We start from the raw sequence: 22,026 nt of genomic DNA, 5'->3' as shown, positions 1-22,026 counted from the left end.
TTAAATTTGAATGCCTTCGAGTACATCTTGGACCAGATCTAAGTAAGTTTGGCTACCTTAAATGTGGAAAGCCCATATAAAAACATCTCAGAACAAATTTTAAAAGGACTATAGTAAGGCTCTGGTGTAATCACAATTTGATCACCTCAGAAGTAACTTCAGTGAAGTTGATTATCTGGAGTTTGGCTTCCCATTTAGTCCTTCTAAAATGCTCATGCATTTTTTTCAACCGTGCCAGAGAACAGACCAATACAGTAAAACACTGATGAACAACCGACTCAACTAATTAGAACCTTTGATTACTCTACCTTCTGTTTTTATGGTATTTCTTGAAAAATGGTGCTTGATAAGAATGCCCACCAATATGAGGGGTTTACTCAAGCAGTTTTCACAGGGTGTCCCAGATAATTCAGCTCCATCTCTGTTGCCTCCTACATCTATTGATACATAACAGGTCAAAGTGGAGCACTGAGACATGCATTACTGAAACTTAAAAGTATAAGTTTCGGAAAGATTTTACAACAAATAATGGTCGAATCAAAAAAAAAAAAGTTCTGTTAACCCTGAGGTAAGCAAAAAATTCAATTACCCAGCACTGTCACTCAAAGACTTCTTTTAATCACAATGGTCCTGTATCTGGTGTGGGTGAAGCTAGCTACTTCACTTCAGTAAAAGGTAAACTGATTTTCAGAAAACCAAATGAATACCCATCTATTGATAAGTGAAACAACAGATTATTTTCACAAGTTAACTTTGAAATTCAATATCAGGGTATAAAAATAATATACTTTCTTGCACCCATGTAAGGGTTTTTAGTAAACTTTGAACTCTCTTTTTTGAGGAGTATCAACTTAAGATGGGTGACTTGTAAACTGAATTCCAATCTTAGTAAACTGGATGCAATAGCTGTTTGTACTGCAAGTAATGACCACTTCCTTCATACCTTGGTGCTTCCATTTCCCGTGACCAACAAGTGGAACAGGTCTGTAATGTAACTGCTAAGCATGTGCTGGTGGTCATTGGTCACCGTCATGTTTGTTAACAACCTCAGTCCGGCCAGCTGCACAGGGGAGTTCAGGGGGCCGGAGAAGACATCCTCACAGACTTGACTGACGTACACCTGAAGGCGGGGAAAAAGTGAGCGTCTTAGGATCTCCAAAATTTTTCTATTGAACCATAACTTTTCTGCACAGCAGAACAGGGTGATTGTTCAGGATGAGACTTGCTCCTTAGGAAAGATGGCATTTGTATCCAGCCCTCAAACTTGGGCGACTTTTTTTTTTTAAGCTGCTCTTGTTAATGGGAGGCACGGAGCACTTTACAGATATACCTCACTTCAGCCCTGAGACAACTCTAATGAGGCAGTGTTATTATGGCCATTTTACTGACAAGGACTTTAAACTCTTCCAGGAGCTTGGACCCCCTGCCCAATGTAACGAGCTGGTGGAGCAGTGTCCAACCCCAGAGACGATGCTCCCAACACCAGTGGGGGGCCTCCCAACCAGTCTGCCTTTCTGTCTGGGCACACTAGGATGAGGAGGAAGACATGCAGGGCCATTTTGTACCATGGTTAAGTACCTGAACAGTAGGATCTAGGGGCGATATCATGTTAGAAGTGAAGAATGGGGGGGGACACAAAGTCAAATAGAACTTTTCTTTAGAGTTCTTTCCTTCGAAAGTAAGCAGAGGGCTTCCCTGGTGGCGCAGTGGTTAAGAATCCACCTGCCAATGCAGGGGACACAGGTTCAAGCCCTGGTCGGGAAGATCCCACATGCCGCGGAGCAACTAAGCCTGTGTGCCACAACTTCTGAGCCTGTGCTCTAGAGCCCACGAGCCACAACTACTGAGCCCACGTGCCACAACTACTGAAGCCCGCGCACCTAGAGCCCGTGCTCCACAGCAAGAGAAGCCTCGAGAATGAGAAGCCCGTGCACCACAACGAAGAGTAGCCCCCGCTTGTCGCAACTAGAGAAAAGCCTGCGCGCAGCAACTAAGACCCAACACAGCCAAAAATAAATAAATTTATTAAAAAAAAAAAAGTAAGCAGAGGCAAACTCTATTTGGCCCAAGGTTCTTATTTACCAAGGTATATGTATATGAACTACTCCTTCATAATGTAAACCGCCACTGGCAAAAAGTAATGCAATGCCAGTAGTACTCCTATTTCACACATGACAGATCTAAACTAAACCCAGGGTGATGGAAATTTTTCTGAAATATATATATATATATATATATATATATATATGCTAAGGAATTACCAACTATCCCATAAGCCAGTATTAACTTTTAAAAATATCCAAATGTTTTCATGTTACCTAATGGCAGTAAAGCAAAGAGAGATTAAATTTTAAATCTGGTTTCAAGATCTAAATGATATTTACAAATCAATCTGGCTGTCCTGGGTCACCATTTCATTATACATCCATCCTTTTTAAAAATGGCATTTCCTTAGAATCATTATAAATCATGTATTTTCACAGGATGCTCATGTCTTTCAAAGCATTTCCTAAAATGTGCTGAGCAATTCATCCTTATTAGCTCTGAATCTTTTCTCCATTTCAGTTCTAGCAACAAGATTACCAAATGGGCCAGCTCAGTTATTCCTGGAGCCATGCCCACTTCACCTTGTTCCTTTCTCCTGTGATTCCCTCCTTCCCCAACTCTGCCTGTAGAAAGCTTAGACAGTCTTAAGAGCCATCTTGGGCTCTACCTTTTATAGAAACTTCTGAATGAAATCTCTCCTTTCTGTGTATTCAATGATATTTTACTTGTATTTTTCCTTAAAGTATTTCATCATGTTCTGCCTTGAATTACAACTATTTGTGGACTTGCCTTATCCCTCCTTCTAGCTTTCTTAAAACAAGAGCTAATCATGTTCATTTCTAAACTCTGTAACACAGAGCAGGAGCTCAATAAATGTTGAATTAACATAATTTCCTAATTTATTGTGTCTTCCTGCTGATGTTATCTGACTTTGGCCTGGTTCCTTTGCCACACTTGGATTAAACTGAACCCCAAATTCAGAAGTCCACTGCACTTCTTATTGGCTGGTTCAGGGCCCTCCTTCCTCAGACTTAGTCTCCATAAAAATGAGCAGAGGGCCTGAATAGACATGTTTCCAAAGACATACAAATGGTCAATAGGTTCACAAAAAGACGTTCAACACCACTAATCATCAGGGAAATGCAAATCAAAACCACAGTGAAATATCACCTCACACCTAATAGAGTGGTTATCAAAAAAACAAGAAGTAACAAGTGCTGGCAAGGATGTGGAGAAAAAGGAACCCTTGTGTACTGTTGGTGGTTGCTGCAGCCACTATGGAAACCAGTATGGATATTCTTCAAAAAATTAAAAATAGAACTACCATATGATCCAGTAATCCCACTTCTGGGTATATATCCAAAGAAAACAAAATGACTATCTCAAAGCGACATCTGCACCCCCATGTTCACTGCAGCATTAGTCACAATAGCCAAGACATAGAAATAACCTAAGTGTCAATCAATTGACAAATGGATAAAGGAAATGTGGTGTGTATATACAATGGAATATTATTCACTATCAAAAAGAAGGAAATCCTGCTATTTGTGAAAAATGGACGGACCTTGAGCGCATTACGTTAAGTGAAATAAGTCTGACAGAGAAGACAAACAATGAATGATCTTATTTACATGTGGGATCTGAAAAAGCCAAACTCACAGAAACAGGAGAATGTTCAGGTGAAGGAAATGGGGAGATGTGATCAAAGCAGACAAACTTAAAGTTATCAGGTGAATAAGTTCTGGAGTCTAATGTACAGCAAGGTGACAATGGTTAACAATACTATATTGTATACTTGCATGTTGCTAACAGAGTAGATCTCAAATGTTCTCACCACACACGCACATGCACACACAGGTAATTATGAGGTGATGGAGGTGTTTGCTAATGCTATACAATAGCAGTAATCATTGTGCAGTATATATGTGTATCAAATCATCATGTTGTATACCTTAAACTTACACAATATTTGTCAATTATATCTCAATAAAGCTGGAAAAAAATAAAAATAATTCTTGGCTATAAAGTTATAACGTATGGCCTACTAAAATTTCATTACTTACCATTTTGTTAATTTTCTCTTTCATTTACAGAAATCCTTACCTTTTGTGATTTCAGATAACTTACCTTTATCTTTATTTGATTTTCAACATTCACACTCAGGTTATTCAGTGCATTTAAAGCTTTCTCTTTAATACTCTGGTTGGGATTGTTGATTTTGCTTCCAACAATTGGAATACCACCCAGTTCACGAATCATGACCTAAGAGGGAAAAAACAGGACCATGACTTCAATATGCATCCCCCTTCATTACATTCTTTGCATCTACAAATACAAATAAAAACTAATGACTCTTTGGAAATACTGTTCCCATATACAACCTCTAATTCCTTTTTTTTTTTTTGCGGTATGCTGGCCTCTCACTGTTGTGGCCTCTCCCGCTGCAGAGCACAGGCTCCGGATGTGCAGGCTCAGCGGCCATGGCTCACGGGCCCAGCTGCTCCGCGGCATGTGGGATCCTCCCGGACCAGGGCACGAACCCGTGTCCCCTGCATCGGCAGGCGGACTCTCAACCACTGCGCCACCAGGGAAGCCCTAATTCCTATTTTTTTTTTTTTTTTTTTCCGGTATGCGGGCCTCTCACTGTTGTGGCCTCTCCCGTTGCGGAGCACAGGTTCCGGACGCGCAGGCCCAGCGGCCATGGCTCACGGGCTCAGTTGCTCCGCGGCATGTGGGATCCTCCCGGACCAGGGCACGAACCCGTGTCTCCTGCATCGGCAGGCGGATTCTCAACCACTGCGCCACCAGGGAAGCCCCCTAATTCCTATTTTTTTAAAAAAGTTTACTACTCATAATTTTATAGGTAAAGAAACCAACTGAAAATAAATTATTAATATATGTAATATTTAAACTATAGCATGGAGATATACAATGAAGATTTACAGAGCTACTACAACGATCTCAAAGCAATTTACAAACAAAATTATTTTACTCTGAAATAAGTTATATCTCTATTACAGGCCCATTTGGAAATGCATTAAGATTTAGAACACTACAGTAGTGTTTTGCTAAAATGAATACTTTGGAACACTAATCCCTCAAGATTTTAGTAGATGCTCCATTAAAAAAAAAAAAAGAAGCTTTCATGGAAAGTAACTTTGAGAAACTGGGTATAACAAGACTAAACATGTCTCTGTTTTGATGCAATCCTATGTTCGTGTGCATTGGAATCTCTGAGAAGGGAGTATTGAATATAGTACTTCTATAAACTTTATCCATAAAGAAGATCATTTTTCAGTTGGGGGAGAGGAAGAAAACTTATTAACATCTTGAAGTATTAAAGTTTCACACAGTTTGGAAATGGTGCCCAAATTTTCAGGAGAAAAATAATCTGGAGATTTCTCACAATCAATTGCAACACTAAATACTATGTGCCTTTGTCCCAACATTGAAAGAGACATAAACTTTCATTTCTTACAAGAAAAATAAGCTGAAAATGACTCCTGTCAGGCCAAAACATGCCATTCTATCAGAAAAAGAGATAAAGAAGTTTTCCCTCTGCAATTCCAGGTTCTTCCAAAGAATGTGTGGTTACTAGAAAACAGCCCTTTTAAAAAACAAACAAACAAACAAAATGGTACTGTTAAAGCAGAGATGAAAGCACTATAATTGATGACGAGGGACACCAACTCCCATTACTGAAGAAAGTACTTGTTCACCAGTAGCTTCTGACCCACTCACTCTGACTACAGTTTGTTTCAGAGAAATATAAAACTATGGCATCAGAAATAACCCCAATATAGGCATGCTAATAAGCTAGTCAACATCTGTTGTTTTTGTCTGCCTGGCACCCCTCTTTCTATTGGGGCAGATACGGCACCTCCTCTATCCTATATAGTCCCTGGTGGGACTGCTGGTCAATTGTGTTCACACCCATCCCTGTTGTTTTTTGCCGCAGGATGCACATGTGAGCCAGGCCTTGCTAATCATGGTCCAGGGTGCTTTGGCCCAACAATCAATCCAAAGGGTTGGCACTTATCCTAGCAGAGCAACTCCACCTTTCAGATCATGAGCTACAATGATGAAGGCTTGAGAGGCCAGTGGCTTTCTTTCCATCCCTGTGAAGAAAACCTCTTTGTGGCCAGAGAGACAGAGATCAAAACACAAAAAGAAGCAGCCGTAAGCAGCCAAAAGACAGAGAAAGAGAAGGTCTGATAATGCTTTCTGTAACCTTGAACTATATTCACACTTGTGCCTGAAACCAATGATACCCTTGGACGTCCAAGTTAACTGAGCTCAATATTTTCCCTTTTTGGTTTGAAATAATTTAAGTTGGGTTCTGTCATTTACAACTGAAATGTGAGTAACACAAATATTCCTTGTATCTCCCTATAAATCTCTAGAGCTTTAGAGTATACCTTGACATGATGGATAAATATGGACTAAAATGAAGTATAAATTCAAAACTGTGCATGCGTGACAATGTTAAGAAAGGGCATTAGCTGCAAATAATGACAAAAACTGTTTTACTTCTCTCCATGGGTAGTGGGGGAAGGAAGCAGAGGCCATTTACATTGGTCCGTGGCTGTCGGCGTGTGGTCTAGGGAGCACCTGCGTCAGAACCATCTTCATAAGCCCTGTGTACAATGTAAAGCATGTACTTAAATGTCAGATGCTTTTGTTGCTCTACTGCAGCACTGCTGAATTTTAAATAATTAAAAAAGCCATGCAATGCTAAGTGTTGATTAGATACACTTATTATAAATGTGATGCCAGTGACCAACTTCGTCGGGATCTTGATCTAGAATCCTATTACTAATTGTATTACTATTAGGCTGTACTTTTCACAAGTAAGCAAACGTTATTCTGTAGGTATCCATAGCCATACTATATAGATGTAAAACTTGAGGCTCTGGGAGGTTAAGTAACTTATCAGGGTCACAATTAGTGCTGGTGTGTGAGAATAGGAGGAACGTGTTTGCAGAGACTAAGGTACTCACTTGGTTGACTGAAAAGGCTGCATTGTTACCCAGAGTGACCAAAGCTCTTTCGATAATGACAGGATCCTCAGTAGACTCAAGCAGGTAAATGAGTTTCTGAAGTTGTTCAGCATTTAGGATATCATCATGTGAGCCATTGGTTAAGTCTTCTGCATAAGAATAAAGTTATTTAAAGTTCATTTAAAATCAATATGAGACAGATTTTTTTAAGAACAATACTGAATGCATAATTTGATGCCAGGCACAGTTTTAAGCACTTCAAATGCCTTATCTCATTTAATCTTCAAGTGACCCTTGGAAGAGGATACTATTATAATTCTAAATTTACAGACAGAATACTGAGGCTTATAGACGTTAAGAAATTAGCCAATGGTTACTTTTCTCTTTTAGTAAGGCACTGCATGCCAACAGCATTTCTCTTTTAGTAAGGCACTGCATGCCAACAACATTTTCTGTTTCTTCTTTCTAAAAATCAGGTACACCCATCCAGTGGAACACTTCCCTACAGACAAAGATTATTAAGAAACAGAATTTGCATTAGGGAGAACTGTTCTGATCACAGTTTTAAGAGTGCCTCAGGCTGGAGCAAAAGCTATGGGAGTGGCCCAATCATGCTGCTAGTGGGGCGCTTTTGTTAGGTTTATATGAGCAAGGCATGATGACCGAGACGCAAGAACAGCAGTCCACCTGGGGGTGATGACAAAAGCTGTCGTTCTGAGGAATAGGTCAAGTAGTCAAATGCTGGATCTGCTCAGGAACATTTAAAATTTATAGCTCTAACCTTAAAAAAAAAATCCTCTTTATAGAAATCACCACAGGAAAAACAGAAACCATTTGTATAATGCTATAATTGTGTTATAAACATAGATCATGATTCTCTCCAAATTAAACTATGAGAATAGGTCAGACAGTGCAAGTGTCCACAGTACATTGCCCAGGGTGGGGCTGAGGGGGCAGTTTATAACAAGAAGTGCTGTATGATGTCACAGCTGTGCTTTTTGTTTCTAAAAATGTCTCTCAAATTATTAAAAGTTATCTTTGGATGCTGGGATTATAAATGACTTATTTTCTACCCCTGTGCTCATGAGTACTTTCTGATTTTTTTACAGTAAACATGTATCACTTTATTAAAATAATTGAGTATACTGCTTAAAGAGGAAACACAGACAAATATGAGGTAAACAGACAAGTTCAGATTATGGGAGCCAATAAGTGATATGATGTCCTGAAGAAGCCAAACAAGAAATCAATTACTAGGAAAATCTAAAAGCCAAAAAGTCAGCAGATTCTCACTCCCATGTCTTATAATCAGAACCTCTGTACCATGCTTTCACACCTGAATCCACTACCTGCCTCATTAACACCTTGTAAAAGAATTTCACCCAAAGAATACTTGAAAAGGTAAGTGAAACAATGACAAAAACACAGATTTTTAGAATGGAAAGATTTTGGAGGGGTTCATCCAAACTTCTTATTTTACACACAAGGAAACTGAGACCAAGATCATTTAAGGATTTGCCTAATGTCACAAAGGAGTTAGTAGCAGAGACCAGAGAAATGAAAATACAAAGCTGCAGACAACCACTTAACCTCTTTTGGGTCTCAGTCTTCTCACATGTAAAATAAGGTTGGTCAAACACTATAACTGGTTCCAAAAGTTCCTGTACAGCCCTGAAGTTGTGTAATTTTATACATATACACATGACAGAAATAGGATAAATTTAACTCATTCATACTTCCAAAACATTTCAAAATCCTAAAACTTCCTTATACATTTTCCCACAAAGCCATTAAAAAGTTTTATAGATAAATTATTTATAAATAGCCAAATAAAAATTTACAGGGAAAAGTGTTAAATCATAGACATTTCACTTGAAGGAAGGAAGTGCAATGTGGTTAAAAGTAAGTTAAAAGTAAGCCAAGGTTAAAAAAAAAAAAAAAGTAAGCCAAAGTTAAGTCTGGTTCAAATTCCAGCTAAGCTATTTATCAGCTGAGAGACTTAACCTCTCCAAGCCTCAGTTTCTTCATCTATCACATGGGAGTTAATAGTGCCTACCTTAAAGCATTTTTATGTCTTTGGATATATACTGGAATTGCTGGATCATATGGTAGTCCCACTTTTAGTTTTATGAGGAATTTCCATACTGTTTTCCACAGTGGCTGCACCAATATACATTCCCACCAACAGTGTATAATGATTCCCTTTCCTCCACATCCTCACCAACATTTGTTATTTGTGGTCTTTTTGATGATAGCATTCTGACAGGTGTGAGGTGATATCTCACTGTGGCTTTGATTGGCATTTCTCTGATCATTAGCAATGTTAAGCATCTTTTCATGTCCCTGTTGCCCATCTACATGTGTTTTTAGGAAAAATGTCTGTTCAGGCCTTCTGCCCATTTTCTAACCAGGTTCTTTTTTTGGTATTGAGCTGTATAAGGTGTTTATATATTTTGGATATTAAGTAACCCCTTGTTGGTTGCATCATTTGCAAATATTTTCACCCATTCAGTAGATTGTTTTTGTTTTGCAAATGGATTCCTTTGTTGTGCAAAAGCTTTTCAGTTTAATTAGGTCCTATTTGTTTATTTTTACTTTTGTTTCCTTTGCCTTAAGAGAAAGGTCCAAAAAAAAATATTGCTACAATTTATGTCAAAGAGTGTTCTGCCTATGTTTTCTTCCAGGAGTTTTATACTTTCCAGTCATACATGTAGGTCTTTGTTCCATTTTGAGTTTATTTTTGCATATGGTATGAGAAAATGTTCTAATTTCATGCTTTTAAATGTAGCTGTCCAGTTTTCCAACCACCACTGATTAAAAAGACTATCTTTTCACCATTGTATATTCTTGCCTCCTTTGTTGTAGACTAATTGACCATAAGTTCTTGCTTTATTTCTGAACTATCTATTCTGTTGCATTGGTCTATGTGTCTGTTTCTGTGCCAGTACCATACTGTTTTGATAAATGTAGCTTTGCAGTATAGTCTGAAGTCCAGGAGCCTGATTCCTCCAGCTCTAGTCTTCTTTCTCAAGATTGTTTTGGCTATTCGGGGTGTTTTGTGTTTCCATATTTTTATTTATTTATTTATTTATTTATTTATTTTGCAGTACGCAGGCCTCTCACTGTTGTGGCCTCTCCCGTTGTGGAGCACAGGCTCCGGATGTGCAGACTCAGCGGCCATGGCTCACGGGCTCAGCCGCTCCACAGCATGTGGGGTCCTCCTGGACCAGGGCATGAACCCGTGTCCCCTGCATCGGCAGGCAGATCTCAACCACTGCGCCACCAGGGAAGCCCTCCATAAATATTTTAAAATTATTTGTTCTAGTTTTTGAAAAAATGCTATTGGTATTTTGATAGGGATTGCATTGCATCTGTAGATTGCCTTGGAGAATATGGTCATTTTAACAATATGAATTCTTCCAATCAATGCACAACATATATATCTTTCCATCTATTTGCATCATCTTCAACTGCTTTCATCAGTGTCTTAAAGTTTTCTAGGTATAGGTCTTCTAACTCCTCAGGCAGATTTATACTTAGGTATTTTATGCTTTTTGATGTGATGGAAAATGGGATTGTTTCCTTAATTTCTCTTTACAATAGTTCGTTGTTAGTGTATAGAAATGCAACAGATTTCTGTATAGTATTTTGCATCTTGCAACTTTTCCAAATTCACTGATGATCTTTTTGGTGGTGTCTTTGAGATTTTCTATGTATAGTATCATGTCACTTGCAAACACTGACAGTTCTACTTCTTCCTTTCAAATTTGTATTCCTTTTATTTCTTTTTCTTGTCTGATTGCTGTGGCTAGGACGTCCAATATTACGTTGAATAAAGGTGGCAAGAATGGGCATCCTTTTCTTGTTCCTGATCTTAGTGGAAAATGCTTTTTACCACTGAGTATCATGTTAGCTGTGGGCTTCTCATATACGGCCTTTATTATGTTGAGGTATGTTCCATCTACATCAACTTGGTTGACAGTTTTGTTTTAAAAAAAAAAAAAAGGATGCTGAATTTGTCAAAACATTTTTGCATCAGCTGAGAGGATCATATGATTTTTATTCTACAATTCATTAATGTGGAGTATCACACTGATTCATTTGCTGATATTGAACCATTCTTGCATCCTTGGAATTAATCCCAGTTGATCATGGTGTATGATCTTTTTATTGTACTGTTAAATTCAGTTTGCTAATATTTTGTTGAGGATTTCTGTAACTATGTTCAATGATATTGCCCTGCAATTTTCTTTTCTGTGTAATATCTTTGTCTTGTTTTGGCATCAGGGTGACGCTGGCTTCATAGAATGAGTTCAGAAGCATTCCTTCCTCTGCAACTTTTTGGAATAGTTTGAGAAGGATAGGTGTTATCACTTCTTTAAATGTTTGGTAGAATTCACCCGTGAAGACATCTGGTCCTGGACTTTTGTTTGTTGGGAGTTTTAAAAACTATATTCAATTTCATTACTGGTAATTAGTCTGTTCATGTTTCCTATTTCTTACTGGTTCAATCTTGGGAGATTGTACATTTCTAGGAATTTGTCCATTTCTTCTAGGTTTTCCATTTTATTGGCATATAGTTGTTCATAGTAGTCTTTTATGATCCTTTCTATTTCTGTGGTGTTGATCCTAACCTCTTTTTCATTTCTGATTTTATTGATTTGGGCCCTCTCTTTTTGTTTTTATGAGTCTGGCTAAAGGTTTATCAATTTTATCTTACCAAAGAACTAGCTCTCAGTTTCACTGATATTTTCTATTTTTTTAATGAGTCTATTTCATTTATTTCTGCTCTGATCTTTATAATTTCTTTCCTTCTACTAAGTTTGGGTTTTGTTTGGTCTTCTTTTTCTAGTTCCTTTAAGTGTAAGGTTAGGTTATTTGAGAATTTTCTTGTTTCCTGAGGCTGGCCTGTATCGCATAAAATGCCCTCTTAAAACTGCTTCTCCTGCATCCCATAGATTCTGGATCTTTGTGTTTCTGTTTTCATTTGTCTCCAGTATTTTTTACTTTCTTCTTTGATTTATTCAGTGATCTACTGGTTATTCAACAGCATATTTTTTAGCCTCCAAGTATTTGTTTTTTGCAGTTTTTCCCTTGTAGTTAATTTCTAGTCTCATACTATTGTGGTTGGAAAAGATGGTTAATATAACTTCAATTTTCTTAAATTTACTGAGACTTTTTTTGTGGCCTAGCATGTGATCTACCCTGAAAAATGTTCCATGTGCACTTGAAAAGAATGTGTATTCTGCTGCTTTTGGATGGAATGTTTTATATATATCTAATAATTCTATCTGGTATAATGTGTCATTTAAAGCCAGTGTTTCCTTATTCATTCTCTGTCTGTATGATCTGTCTATTGATGTAAGTGGTGTGTTAAAGTCCCAAACTATTATTGTGTTACTATCGATTTCTCCCTTTATGTCTCTTAATATCTGCTATGTACTTACATGCTCCTATGATGGGTGCACATATGTTTAAAATTGTTACATCTTTTTCTTGGATTGATTCTATTATAGATTTCTGGTTTGTAGATACCATGACTCATATATAGCAATCTATCTATCTATATACACACACATACATATGTATATATGTGATTGTTTTAAGTTTCTGATCTCTTCATTTCAAACACATTTTAACAACCCTGCATTTTTACTCCCCCCATGCCCATGACTACTGTTTTTGACATCATATTTTACATCTTTTTGCTTTGTGTATCTCTTTACTTATTGTGGATTTAGACGATTTCACTACTTTTGTCTTTTACCCTTCCTACTAGCTTGGCATGTAGTTGATTTACTACCTTTACTGTATATTTACCTTTACTAATGACATTTTTCTTTCTGTAATTTTCACATTTCTAGTCGTGCCTTTTTCCTTTTCACTTAAAGTCATTTTAACAATTCTTATAGAGGTGATGGGAGACAAGATGGCGGAGTAGAAGGACTACAGCTCACTATCTCTTACAAAAACACCAAAAACACAAGTAACTGCCGAATAACCACGTTTTTTGTTCAAGTCGACAAAAAAAAGAAAAAGACTTGAACCTACCAAAAAAGATATTCTGCACTGAAAAACAAAGAAGAAGCCACAACAAGACAGTAGGAGGGGCGCTTCTGTGATATAATCAAATTCCATACCTGCCAAGTGGGTGACCCACAAACTGAAAAATAATTATATCACAGAGGTTCTCCCACAGGAATTAGAGTTCTGAGCCCCACATGAGGCTCCCCAGCCTGAGGGTCTGGAATTGGGAGTAGGAGACTTCAGAGCATTTGGCTTTGAGGGTCAGTGAGGCTTGAGTGTGGGACTCCACAGGACTGAGGGAAACAGAGACTCCACTCTTAGAGGGTGCACACAAGGTTTCATGTGCACTGGGACCCAGGGTAAAGCAGTGAGTCCACAGAAGCCTGGCCCAGACCTACCTGCGGATCTTAGAGGGACTCCTAGGGAGGTGGGGGTTGGCTGTGGCCCAATACAGGGGCAAGGTCACTGGTGGCAGAGGCCCCTAGGAAATACTCCTCAGTGTGAGCTCTCCTGGAGGTCAACATTTTGGCACCAAGACCTGGCCCCACCCAACAGCCTGCAGATGCCAGTGCTGGGATGCCTCAGGCCAAACAACCAACAGGGTGGGAACACAGCCCCACCCATCAGCAGACAGGCTGCCTAAAGTTGCCTTGAGCCCAGAGCCACTTCTAGACATGCCACTTGACACGGCACTGTCCACCAGAAGGACAAGACCCAGCTCCACTCACCAGTGGGCAGGCACGAGTCCCTCCCACGAGGAAGCCTGTACAAGCTCCCGGACCAACCTCACCCACCAGAGGGAAGGCATCAGAAGCAGGAAGAACTACAATCCTGCAGCCTGCAGAACAGAGCCCACAAACCCAGGAAGTTAGAAAAAAATGAGATGGCAGAGAAATATATTCCAGACGAAGGAACAAGATAAAACCCCAGAAGAACAACTAATTGAAGTGGATATAGGCAATCTGCCTGAAAAAGAATTCAGAACAATGATAGGAAAGATGATCCAAGATCTCAAAAAAACAATGGAGGCACAGACTGAGAAGACACAAGAAATGTTAAACAAAGAGTTAGAAGATTTAAAGAACAAACAGAAATGAACAATACAATAACTGAAATGAAAAATACACTAGAAGGAATCAGTAGCAGAATAAATGGCACAAAAGAATGAATAAGTGAGCTGGAAGACAGACTGGTGGAAATCACTGCTGCAGAACAGGACAAAGAAAAAAACAAAAGAAATGAGGACAGTCTAAGAGACTTCTGGAACAACATTAAAGGCACCAACATTCATGTTATAGGGGTCCCAAAAAGAGAAGAGAGAAAGGGCCTGAGAAATATCTGAAGAAATAGTAACTGAAAATTTCCCTAACATGGGAAGGGAAACACTCAAGTCCAGGAAGCACAAAGAATCCCATACAGGATAAACCCAAGGAGGAACAGGCTGAGACACATATTAAGCAAACTGACAAAAATTAAAGACAAAGAGAAAACATGAAGAGCAGTAAGAGAAAAGCAACAAATAACATACAAGGGAATCCCCATAAGGTTATCAGCTGATTTTTCAGCAGAAACTCTGCAGGCCAGAAGGGAGTGGCACAATGTATTTAAAATGATGAAAGGAAAAACCCCTACAACCAAGAATACTCTACCCAGCAAGGCTATTGTTCGGACCAAGAATACTCTACCCAGCAAGTCTCTTGTTCAGATTTGACAGAGAAATCAAAAAGCTTTACAGACAAGCAAAAGTTAAGGGAATTCAGCATCACCAAACCAGCTTTACAACAAATGCTAAAGAAACTTCTCTAGGCAAAAAAGAAAAGTGAAAAAGGAGACGTTACAACAGACATCGCAGAAATACAAAGCATCCTAAGAGACCACTACAAGCAACTCTATGCCAATAAAATGGACAACCTGGAAGAAATGGACAAATTCTTAAGGTATAACCTTCCAAGACTGAACCAGGAAGAAATACAAAATATGGACAGACCAATCACAAGTAATGAAATTGAAACTGTGATTTAAAATCTTCCAACAAACAAAAGTCCAGGACCAGATGGCTTCACAGGTGAATTCTATCAAACATTTAGAGAAGAGCTAACACCCATCCTTTTCAAACTCTTCCAAAAACTCACAGAAGAACACTCCCAAACTCATTCTATGAGGTCACCATCACCCTGATACCAAAACCAGACAAAGACACTACAAAAAAAAGAAAATTACAGACCAATATCACTGATTAATATAGATGCAAAAATCCTCAACAAAATACTAGCAAACAGAATCCAACAAGATATTAAAAGGATCATACACCATGATCAAGTGGGATTTATCCGAGGGATGCAAGGATTCTTCAATATACTCACATCAATCAATGTGATACACCACATTAACAAATTGAAGAATAAAAACCATATGATCGGCTTTTGCTTCCGGCACTTCAGAAGCGGCTGCTGGGTTTTTGGTCGTTTTCTATCTTGTTACTTATAATTTGCCCCAGCTGCCTAGGCATGCAGTTATTTTTAGTCCTTTACAGTTTCTTTATATTCTGTTGCTGGAGGAGATGTTTGTCCAGTGCTGCAAGCACTGCAGCCAAGGATCCCAGGTCCCGGGTCCCAGCCTGTCTCACCTTCACACCGTCGTAAAGTCGAAAAATCTAAGACTATGCCTTTACTGTTATCCAGCCAGAAGATTGGTGACAGACTCCTAAAGGGGAGCGAGAAGATGGCGGAAGAGTAAAACGCGGGGATCACCCTCCTCCTCACAGAGACATCAGAAATACATCTACACGTGGAACTTCTCCTACAGAACACCCACCGAACGCTGGCAGAAGACCTCAGACCTCCCAAAAGGCAAGAAACTCCCCCACGTACCTGGCCGTGTGGATTAAAGGCTCTTGGCACTCCAGCCAGGTGTCAAGGCTGTGTCTCTGAGGTGGGAGAACTAACCTCAGGACACTGGTCTACAAGAGACCTCTCAGCGCCACGTAATATCAAACGGCGAAAATCTCCCAGAGATCTCCATCTCAACACCAAGACCCAGCTTCACTCAAGGACCAGCAACGAACAGTGCTGGATACCCTATGCCCAACAAAGAGCAAGACAGGACTACAGCCCCATCCATTAGTAGAGAAGCTGCCTAAAATCATAATAAGGCTACCAACATCCCCAAACACACCACCAGATGTGGACCTGCCCACCAGAAAGACAAGATTCAGCCTCATCCACCAGAACAGAGGCACTGGTCCCCCCAACCAAGAAACCTGCTCAACCCACTGAACCAACCTCAGCCACTGGGGACAGCCACCAAAAATAGATAGAAATACGAACCTGCAGCCTGCAAAAGGGAGACCCCAAACACAGTAAGATAAGCAAAATGAGAAGACAGAAAAACACACAGCAGATGAAGGAACAAGATAAAAACACACCAGACCTAACAAATGAAGAGGTAATAGCCAATCTACCTGAAAGAGAATTTAGAATAATGATCGTGAAGATGATGCAAAATCTTGGAAATAGAATAGACAAATTGCAAGAAACAGTTAACAAGGACCTAGAAGAAATAAAGAGCAAGCAAGTAACAATGAGCAACACAATAAATGAAATGAAAAATACTCTAGACGGGATCAGTAGCAGAATAACTGAGGCAGAAGGACGGATAAGTGACCTGGAAGATAAAATAGTGGAAATAACTACTGCAGAGCAGAAGAAAGAAAAAAGAATGAAAAGAACTGAGAACAGTCTCAGAGATCTCTGGGACAACATTAAACGCACCAACATTCGAATCATAGGGGTCCCAGAAGAAGAAGAGAAAAAGAAAGGGACTGAGAAAATATTTGAAGAGATTATAGTTGAAAACTTCCCTAATATAGGAAAGGAAATAGTCAACCAAGTCCAGGAAGCACAGAGAGTCCCATACAGGATAAACCGAAGGATAAACACGCCGAGACACATAATAATCAAACTGTCAAAAATTAAATACAAAGAAAACATATTAAAAGCAGCAAGGGAAAAACAACAAATAACACACAAGGGAATCCCCATAAGGCTAACATCTGATCTTTCAGCAGAAACTCTACAAGCCAGAAGGGAGTGGCAGGACATATTTAAAGTGATGAAGGAAAAAAACCTACAACCAAGATTACTCTACCCAGCAAGGATCTCATTCAGATTTGATGGAGAAATTAAAACCTTTACAGACAAGCAAAAGCTGAGAGAGTTCAGCACCACCAAACCAGCTTTACAACAAATGCTAAAGGAACTTCTCTAAGCAAGAAACATAAGAGAAGGAAAAGACCTACAAGAACAACCCGAAACAATTAAGTAAATGGTAATAGGAACGCACATATCAATAATTACCTTAAATGTAAATGGATTAAATGCTCCCACCAAAAGATACAGACTGGCTGAATGGATACAAAAACAGGACCCATATATATGCTGTCTACAAGAGACCCACTTCAGACCTAGGGACACTTACAGGCTGAAAGTCAGGGGATGGAAAACGATATTCCATGCAAATGGAAATCAGAAGAAAGCTGGAGTAGCAATTCTCATATCAGACAAAATAGACTTTAAAATAAAAACTATTACAAGAGACAAAGAAGGACACTACATAATGATCAAGGGATCGATCCATGAAGAACATATAACAATTGTAAATATTTATGCACCCAACATAGGCGCACCTCAATACATAAGGCAAATACTAACAGCCATAAAAGGGGAAATTGACAGTAACACAATCATAGTAGGGGACTTTAACACCCCACTGCCACCAATGGACAGATCATCCAAAATGAAAATAAATAAGGAAACACAAGCTTTAAATGATACATTATACAAGATGGATTTACTTGATATTTATAGGACATTCCATCCAAAAACAACAGAATACACATTTTTCTCAAGTGCCCATGGAACATTCTCCAGGATAGATCATATCTTGGGTCACAAATCTAGCCCTGGCAAATTTAAGAAAATTGAAATCGTATCAAGTATCTTTTCTGACCACAACGCTATGAGACTAGATATCAATTACAGGAAAAGATCTGTAGGGCTTCCGTGGTGGCGCAGTGGTTGAGAATCCGCCTGCCGATGCAGGGGACACGGGTTCGTGCCCCAGTCCGGGAAGATCCCACATACCGCGGAGCAGCTGGGCCCGTGAGCCATGGCCGCTGAGCCTGTGCATCCGGAGCCTGTGCTCCGCAACGGGAGAGGCCACAACAGTGAGAGTCCCGCGTACCACAAAAAAAAAAAAAAAAAAAAGATCTGTAAAAAATACAAACACATGGAGGCTAAACAATACACTACTTAATAACGAAGTGATCACTGAAGAAATCAAAGAGGAAATCAAAAAGTACTTAGAAACAAATGACAATGGAGACACGATGACCCAAAACCTATGGGATACAGCAAAAGCAGTTCTAAGAGGGAAGTTTATAGCAATACAATCATACCTTAAGAAACAGGAAGCATCTCGAATAAACTATGCACCTAAAGCAATTAGAGAAGGAAGAACAAAAAAACCCCAAATTTAGCAGAAGGAAAGAAATCATAAAGATCAGATCAGAAATAAATGAAAAAGATATGAAGGAAACAACAGCAAAGATCAATAAAAGTAAAAGCTGGTTCTTTGAGAAGATAAATAAAATTGATAAACCATTAGCCAGACTCATCAAGAAAAAAAGGGAGAAGACTCAAATCAATAGAATTAGAAATGAAAAAGGAGATGTAACAACTGACTCTGCAGAAATACAAAAGATTATTAGAGATTACTACAAGCAACTCTATGCCAATAAAATAGACAACCTGGAAGAAATGGACAAATTCTTAGAAATGCACAAGCTGCCGATACTGAACCAGGAAGAAATAGAAAATATGAACAGACCAATCACAAGCACTGAAATTGAAACTGTGATTAAAAACCTTCCAACAAACAAAAGCCCAGGACCACATGGCTTCACAGGCGAATTCTATCAAACATTTAGAGAAGAGCTAACACCTATCCTTCTCAAACTCTTCCAAAAGATAGCAGAGGGAGGAACACTCCCAAACTCGTTCTATGAGGCCACCATCACCCTGATACCAAAACCAGACAAAGACGTCACAAAGAAAGAAAACTATAGGCCAATATCACTGATGAACATAGATGCAAAAATCCTCAACAAAATACTAGCAAACAGAATCCAACAGCACATTAAAAGGATCATACACTATGATCAAGTGGGGTTTATTCCAGGAATGCAAGGATTCTTCAATATATGCAAATCAATCAACGTGATACACCATAGCAACAAACTGAAGGAGAAAAACCATATGATCATCTAAATAGATGCAGAGAGAGCTTTTGACAAAATTCAACACCCATTTATGATAAAAACCCTGCAGAAAGTAGGCATAGAGGGAACTTTCCTCAATATAATAAAGGCAATATATGACAAACCCACAGCCAGCATTGTTCTCAATGGTGAAAAACTGAAACCATTTCCACTAAGATCAGGAACAAGACAAGGTTGCCCACTCTCACCACTCTTATTCAACATAGTTTTGGAAGTTCTAGCCACAGAAATTAGAGAAAATAAAGAAATAAAAGGAATCCAAATAGGAAAAGAAGAAGTAAAGCTGTCACTGTTTGCAGATGACATGATACTATACATAGAGAATACTAAGGATGCTACCAGAAAACTACTAGAACTAATCAATGAATTTGGTAAAGTAGCAGGATACAAAATTAATGCACAGAAATCTCTGGCATTCTTATACACTAATGATGAAAAATCTGAGAATGAAATTAAGAAAACACTCCCATTTACCATTGCAACAAAAAGAATAAAATATCTAGGAATAAACCTACCTAAGGAGACAAAAGACTTGTATGCAGAAAACTATAAGACACTGATGAAAGAAATTAAAGATGATACAAATAGGTGGAGAAATATACCATGTTCTTGGATTGGAAGAATCAACATAGTGAAAATGACTCTATTACCCAAAGCAATCTACAGATTCAGTGCAATCCCTATCAAATTACCACTGACATTTTTTACAGAACTAGAAAAAAGAATTTCACAATTTGTATGGAAACACAAAAGACCCCGAATAGCCAAAGCAATCTTGAGAACGAAAAATGGAGCTGGAGGAATCAGGCTCCCTGACTTCAGACTATACTACAAGGCCACAGTAATCAAGACAGTATGGTACTGGCACAAAAACAGAAATATAGATCAATGGAACAGGATAGAAAGCCCAGAGATAAACCCACACACATATGGTCACCTTATCTTTGATAAAGGAGGGAAGGAAACACAGTGGAGAAAAGACAGCCTCTTCAAGAAGTGGTGCTGGGAAAACTGGACAGCTACCTGTAGAAGTATGAAATTAGAACACTCCCTAACACCATACACAAAAATAAACTCAAAATGGGTTAAAGACCTAAATGTAAGGCCAGACACTATCAAACTCTTAGAGGAAAACATAGGCAGAACACTCTATGACATCAATCACAGCAAGATCCTTTTTGACCCATCTCCTAGAGAAATGGAAATAAAAACAAGAATAAACAAATGGGATCTAATGAAACTTAAAAGCTTTTGCACAGCAAAGGATATCATAAACAAGACCAAAAGACAACCCTCAGAATGGAAGAAAATATTTGCAAATGAAGCAACTGACAAAGGATTAATATCCAAAATTTATAAGCAACTCATGCAGCTCAATAACAAAAAAACAAACAACCCAATCCAAAAATGGGCAGAAGAACTAAATAGACATTTCTCCAAAGAAGATATACAGATAGCCAACAAACACATGAAAGAATGCTCAACATCATTAATCATTAGAGAAATGCAAATCAAAACTACAATGAGATATCATCTCACACCGGCCAGATTGGCCATCATCAAAAACTCTAGAAACAATAAATGCTGGAGAGGGTGTGGAGAAAAGGGAACAGTCTTGCACTGTTGGTGGGAATGTAAAATGATACAGCCACTATGGAGAACAGTATGGAGGTTCCTTAAAAAACTACAAATAGAACTACCATATGACCCAGCAATCCCACTACTGGGCATATACCCTGAGAAAACCATAATTCAAAAAGAGTCATGTACCAAAATGTTTACTGCAGCTCTATTTACGATAGCCAGGACATGGAAGCAACCTAAGTGTCCATCAACAGATGAATGGATAAGGAAGATGTGGCACATATATACAATGGAATATTACTCAGCCATAAAAAGAAATGAAACTGAGTTATTTGTAATGAGGTGGATAGACCTGGAATCTGTCATACAGAGTGAAGTAAGTCAGAAGGATAAAAACAAATACCGTATGCTAACACATATATATGGAATCTAAAAAAAAAAAATGTCATGAAGAGATTAGTGGTAGGATGCGAATAAAACACAGACCTACTATAGCATGGACTTGAGGATATGGGGAGGGGGAAGGGTAAGCTGTGACGATGTGAGAGAGTGGCAGGGGCATATACACACTACCAAATGTAAATTAGATAGCTAGTGGGAAGCTGCAGCATAGCACAGGGAGTTCACCTCTGTGCTTTGTGACCACCTAGAGGGGTGGGATAGGGAGGGTGGGAGGGAGGGTGACACAAGAGGGAAGAGTTATGGGAACATATGTATATGTATAACTGATTCACTTTGTTGTAAAGGAGAAACTAACACACTACTGTAAAACAGTTATACTCAAATAAAGATGTTAAAAAAAAAAACACAACCATATGATCATCTCAATAGATGCAGAAAAAGCTTTGCACAAAATTCAACACCGATTTATGATTAAAAACTCTCCAGAAAGTGGGCATAAAGGGAACCTACCTCAACATAATAAAGGCCATATATGACAAACCCACAACAAACATAATTCTCAATGGTGAAAAACTGAAAGCATTTCCTCTAAGATCAGGAACAAGACAAGGATGTCCACTCTTACCACTA

General features: G+C 38.8%; 1 protein-coding gene across 1 annotated transcript in view; it reads right to left on the bottom strand.

Annotated features, from left to right (window-relative positions):
* ARMC10 (armadillo repeat containing 10) overlaps window positions 1–22,026 on the bottom strand; it is a 38,119-nt gene that overhangs the window by 7,710 nt on the left and 8,383 nt on the right. The window contains 3 exon segments of the mRNA XM_059074545.2: window positions 944–1,120; window positions 4,174–4,308; window positions 7,047–7,195. Coding sequence (XP_058930528.1) covers window positions 944–1,120; window positions 4,174–4,308; window positions 7,047–7,195 — 461 coding nt within the window.

Source organism: Kogia breviceps, chromosome 9, assembly GCF_026419965.1.
Source record: "Kogia breviceps isolate mKogBre1 chromosome 9, mKogBre1 haplotype 1, whole genome shotgun sequence".
Taxonomy (NCBI): Eukaryota; Metazoa; Chordata; class Mammalia; order Artiodactyla; family Physeteridae; genus Kogia; species Kogia breviceps.
Note: the sequence above shows the minus strand (reverse complement) of the source record. Positions and strands in the feature narration are given on the sequence as shown.